Below are 6,000 nucleotides of genomic sequence, written 5' to 3'. Positions count from 1 at the left end.
ACAGACAGCGGCAAGAGTCGAATCCCAGCTGAGCAAACTACTATAAATAAAAATGAAAACAATGTAGGTACTTGAAATTTGATAATTTTAAAAATGAAAACATTCAACAATTCAGGCAGCATCGGTGGAAAGAGAAATAGAGTTGATAATCTAGGAAACCAAAAACGACAAAACAGAAACTGAGGCGGAACTACAAATCCCAGCATTCCGTTCGCCCTCATCCACACGCATACGCGAAAGGTTGCTGAGGCCTTGAACAGTCTCAGCGCTTCGGGAGTTCTCTGGTCGGATTTGGGATGAGGCAGGAAGTCTTCGGTTCCTCCGCTGTGAGACGTGCTGAGCCTGGGCTTTGCAGGTGGGTGTAGGGGCACGGCTGCGGCCGCGGGTTATTTATTCTTCCACCACTTCTGGGCTGAATTTTTGTTTCCTCTCCCTTCAGATGTCGGGTGTCCCGGCCATCCCGCTACTGATCAACCTGGGCTGTTCGGTGCTCGGCCTCCTGGGCACCGCCGCCCTCATCCCCGCCTTCAGGCAGCACTTCATTGTGGCCCGGCTGTACGGCGTCGACCTCAACAAGACCTCCAAGGAGAAAGTGTGAGTATGGCGTAGAAGGGCCGAGCGGTTTGGGCAGGGCTGATTGCTGGGGAAGGGATTAGTGCGGGTCCACTGCAAACCCGAGGCTGGCAGAAGGAAAGTGAGCTGGTTGATCCCTGTAAGCAAGGGGATGGGTGGCGCGTTTGTCTGTGTGGCGAGGTGGGCAGTTTGCTTTGGGGTCAAGGGAATGTTGGATCCCCAAGCCTTGGACCAGTGTCTACAAGGGGAGGCTGGATCCCAAACCCTGGACCTGAAAGATGTTGCTGGGATGGACTGAATTACTTCAGGAAATGGGCCCTGCAGCTTGAGACGTCCATGCTGGCCTAGGTCCCTACCTGAGCTAGTTCCACTTTCCTGTATTTGTTGCATGTCCCAACAATCCTTTCTAGTCCATTTTCAAAGTGCATTTCTTATCAAAGTATGTATCGTCAAAGTTCAAAGTAACATTTATTATCAGATTACCTGCATGTCAACTCATCCAACCCTGAGATTCTTTTTCTGTGGGCATACTTAGCAAATCTATGGAACAGTAACTGTAAACAGGATCAATGGACAACAAACTGCAAATACAGATATAAATAAATAACAATAAATAATGAGCATGAAATAACAAGAGTCCTTCAATGAGTGTAGTAATCCCTTTTGTTGAAGAGCCTGATGGTTGTGGGGTAGTAACTGTTCTTGAACCTGGTGGTGTGAGTCCTGAGGCTCCTGTACCATCTACCTGATGGCAGCAGTGAGAAAAGAGCATGGACTGGGAGGTGAGGATCTTTGATGATGGATGCTGCTTTTCTACAGCAATGTTTCATGTAGATGTGCTCAATGGTTGGGAGGGTTTTATCCGTGATGTACTGGGCCAAATCCACAGCCTTTTGTAGGATTTTCCACTCAATGGCATTGGTGCTCCCATACCAGGCCATAATGCAGCCAGTCAGCACACCTTCCACCACACGTCTATAGAAGGTTGCCGAGATTTTTGATGACATGCAAAATCACCGCAGACTCCTGAGGAAGTAGAGACGTTGTCGTGCTTTCTTGGCATTTATATTTATATGGTGGGTCCAGGACAGGTCCTCTGAGATAGTGACATCCAGGAATTTAAAGTTACTGACCCTCTCCACCTCTGATCCTCCAATGATTACTGGCTCATGGACCTCTGGTTTCCCTCTCCTGAGGTCAGTTCCTTGGTCTTATTGACATTGAGTGAGAGGTTGTTGTTATTACGCCACTCAGCCAAGTTTTCAATCTTCCTGCTGTATGCTGATTTATTCCCACCTTTGATACAGCCAACCAATTTCCCCCGGGATCAATAAAGTATGACTATAACAGTGGTGTCATCGACAAACGTGTATATGGTGTTGGAGTTGTACTTAAGCCACACAATCATAGATGAGTAGAGCTGGGGGCTAAGTACTCATCCCTGCGGTGGTCATGTGCTGATAGAGATTGTGGAGGAGATGATTTTGCCAATCTGAACTGACTGGGGTCTACAAATGAGGAAATCCAGGATTCATTTGAACAAGGAGTCATTGAGCCCCAGGTCTTGGAGTTTACTGATTAGTTTTGAGGGGATGATGGTGTTAAATGCTGAGCTGTACTTGATAAAGAGCATCCTGATGCATGCATCTCTTTGCTGTTCAGATGTTCCAAGGTTGTATATACTGTATACAACTTTGAGATTTGTCTCTTTCCAGGCAGCCACAAACCAGGACACCAAGTAGAACCCAAAAAAGACCATCAAGTGCCCAAAGTGCAAAAAACAGGAACAAATTGTGCAACAGTAATAGTAAACAACTAACATTCGGAACTAAAGTTCATGGAAGTAAGTTCACAGCCGCAAAGCCAGTCATCACTGCAGCTGATCCAGGAGCCCGTTAGTTGCAGGCCACAGCCTCCGTTCAGCGCAGAGACAAATAAACCATGCCGAGCAATGAGCTGAACACCAGCCCGACCCTGACACCCTGATCTTTTCAATCTAACCAATACTTAAATCAGCCAAACATCAGCTCTCAGACCCGGATCCTGCCACTTCAATATGCTCTTGGGCCCAACCTCTGCCGCCTCGATCTGTCCTTTTAAAAATTGTAATTGTACCCATCTCTCTTCCTCTGGAAGCTCATTCAGATTACCACCACCTTAATCTTAGGTCACCGAATGGCACAAGGATGGGCTGTGCAGTGCTGGCGAGGCGTATCAGCACTGGATCAGATAAGCCCCAGTGCAGTGATATCAGCCATGATTAAAGGCTGATTTGTTGCTGGATGTATAAATCAGGAGGCACTTAATTAGAATGGTCTGGGATACACAGTCATCAGACCAATTGTAGACATCTTGACTCGACGCCACTTGAGCGTGCACAATTTGACAGGAATGAAATGCATTGGGCATTAGGTGGTCTAATGGGGTAAAGTCTAAGTGTCTTGCTTCCTGGAATTCTAATAGAAGAGGCTATCAAAGCAACAGATACATTAGTTGTTATTGTTCAAAAATCTATAGGTTCTGGAGAAGTGTTGGGGGTTGCTAGCAGTGCAGCTCGTAAGGGTTGGAAGGGCCTATTCCCCACCATATCTCTAATATATAAAATAAAATTGAAACTGCCAATGTCACACCCAACTCAAAAAAGCAACAGAAGTAAAAATATGTAGTTACTGCTGTTTAGGCACTCATTTGTTACTGGAATTATTAAGCGAGTAGTAGCAGCACACGATCAAGCAGGTTCAGTGTGGCTTCGTGAAGAGGAAAAGCGAGTCTGATAACTACTTTAGGTCACAGCCATGGGCCCTTTGGCCCATGCATCCACACAAACCCTTTTGCCCATAACACATTTGCTTCCACAATAGCCATCTCTTTCAATGTCTTGGCTGTCCAAGTGCCTATCAAAACATCTGTCAGTGATTGTATCTGATTCCACCACCTTTGGGAGCGCATTTCAGTTCTCACTTTGTGCATTTAAATAAATAAATAAATACATTTTAAAGATTATTATATTCCCCTCAAACCACCTTTAAAACTCCTAGAATAATTACATCTACATGCTATCAAAACACAGGCTCTTTTGGTACATGGCCTATCCTGGATGGCACTCTTCTTCTGCCAAAGCAGCTTGTTCCTCTTGACTGCATTCGGGAAAATCTGTCTTGAATCGCTGCTGCCAAAGCTCATCAAAGCGCAAAACTGAAAACCCGTTAATTGTCGGTGCTGGCCGAGTGCAGTCCCTTCCACCACCACGTCTCGTTTCAGTGGTCCATTAACAGTCCAACGCAGCATTGTTCTGATTGCATTAGGGTCTGTCGTTAACACTGCAAATCACTTGCAGTGGCTCCAGTGCTTTCAGCACCTTCGTCCCTATCAGCAGCTCAGTTTCTGGCTGTCTGCTTCAGTGAGACCATTCCTGACCATCTCTCTGACGAGGAATGTTTCCTTTGTAGACAGGCATACGTTCCTGTGTGGAGATGTTAGGCAGTTCACAGTAAGTTTTCACCATCTAAACCAGCCACCTCCAATTCTGAAATGATGTAGCTACTCATAGCGTTCTCATGACCCCTCATGCGTCAGAGAATGTGTAATTCCTTTTGCTGTCAGCTTCAGCTTGTTCATGAGGCTGTCTGTGCAGAACCTCTGTACCTCCTTCATCTAGGAAAGCATAAATAACCACTGTCTTGTTACTCTTCATCTGAACTGGAATTATCGGAAGTTTTCAGTCATGATCGCCAGCACCCATAAAGCCATTCGATACCAGGGTGTTACTTGCTGCTGTGTCTGATTCTCTCTCAGCTTGTTTTGAATCAGCCCCCTTTTCATCAGTTCCGAGCTCAGTTGTAGCTTCACATTCCACTGTAGCAGCAAAGCTGCTTTCTTTAGCTTTAGAATGTATTTGTGATCCAGTTTTGTTCACGCCTTTGCTTACTGCCAGCGATGTAGAACATAGAAAATCTACAGCACATTACAGGCCCTTCGGCCCACAATGTTGTGCCGACCATGTAACCTACTCTAGAAACTGCCTGGAATTTCCCTACCGCATAGCCTCTATTTATCTAAGCATTGTATTTTCTCCAATTTCTAAGCATTGTATTTTTGTCAAACATTGGGTGTGTAGCTCGCCTTTCAATAAAAACAGTAATGTCATTGAAAATAATCTTGTAGGCAACACACATCAAAGTTGCTGGTGAACGCAGCAGGCCAGGCAGCATCTCTAGGAAGAGGTACAGTCGACGTTTCGGGCCGAGACCCTTCGTCAGGACTAACTGAAGGAAGAGTTAGTAAGAGATTTGAAAGTGGGAGGGGGAGATCCAAAATGATAGGAGAAGACAGGAGGGGAAGGGATGGAGCCAAGAGCTGGACAGGTGATTGGCAAAGGGGATATGAGAGGATCATGGGATGGGGAGGCCTAGGGAGAAAGAAAGGGGGATGGGGAACCCAGAGGATGGGCAAGGGGTATAGTGAGAGGGACAGGGGGTATAGTGAGAGGGACAGGGGGAGAAACAGGAGAGAGAGAGAAAGAATGTGTGTATATAAATAAATAACGGATGGGGTACGAGGGGGAGGTGGGGCATTAGCGGAAGTTAGAAAAGTCAGTGTTCATGCCATCGGGTTGGAGGCTACCCAGATGGAATATAAGGTGTTGTTCCTCCAACCTGAGTGTGGCTTCATCTTTACAGTAGAGGAGGGTGTGGATAGACGTATCAGAATGGGAATGGGACATGGAATTAAAATGTGTGGCCACTGGGAGATCCTGCTTTCTCTGGCGGACAGAGCATCTCTTGAACAGTCAGCAAAAGATATGATCTCCATCTGTCCCCAGCTACTAGAAACTGCAGTGAACAAAACATGAAGACATAACTTAATTCCCTTCACTTTTACCATGCACCCCCTCATGTGACTAGTTACCATAATGAACTAGGTATGTGTGTGGAACAAGCTGCCAACGGAAGTGGTGGATGCGCATGCAATTTCAACACTTAAGAAAAGTTTGGCTAAATGCATGAACATGAGGGGGATGAAGGGCTGTGGTCCAGCAGATAACACTTTGGCAATGACTAGATGGGCCAAAGGGCCTGTTTCTATGCTGTCGTTCTCTATGACTGTATTGAAGTAATGATGCCCAAAGGAAGTTTGTGGAACAGCACCTCATCTTCTCTCTGGGTTTTTTTTACAACATTGGGATTTAATTTTGAAATTAACATTTTCAGGTACCCACTTTTTTTTTGCTCCAAATATGTCTATACTGTTTTGTTTTGATTTTGTCCTTTCTGTCTCCAACTGTTAATTTTTAAGACAATTGTTACTTTGACAGTTTGGTTTGCATTTTTCGTGACATTTCCTCTACTGACGACTGACTCCTCCCTTTCTTTTCAACTTATATTTTCACTTTTCTGCTCTCTTCTGATGCTGCTTGACTTGCTAAGA

At 45.5% G+C, this 6,000-nt stretch overlaps 1 protein-coding gene across 3 annotated transcripts in view; it reads left to right on the top strand.

The window, feature by feature from the left end:
• The first annotated feature begins 218 nt into the window (after positions 1–218).
• Positions 219–6,000, top strand: part of dpagt1 (dolichyl-phosphate (UDP-N-acetylglucosamine) N-acetylglucosaminephosphotransferase 1 (GlcNAc-1-P transferase)) — a 28,457-nt gene continuing 22,675 nt past the window's right edge. For all 3 annotated transcript variants that reach the window (XM_063038569.1, XM_063038568.1, XM_063038570.1), the window contains exons 1-2: positions 219–355; positions 440–594. In XM_063038569.1, the coding sequence (XP_062894639.1) occupies positions 440–594 (155 nt within the window). In that variant the 5' untranslated portion in view covers positions 219–355. The remainder of the gene's footprint in view (positions 356–439; positions 595–6,000) is intronic.

The sequence above is a fragment of the Mobula hypostoma genome, chromosome X2, assembly GCF_963921235.1.
Source record: "Mobula hypostoma chromosome X2, sMobHyp1.1, whole genome shotgun sequence".
Lineage (NCBI taxonomy): Eukaryota > Metazoa > Chordata > Chondrichthyes > Myliobatiformes > Myliobatidae > Mobula > Mobula hypostoma.
The sequence above is the reverse complement of the archived record's forward strand: the minus strand, read 5'-3'. Positions and strand labels throughout refer to the sequence as shown.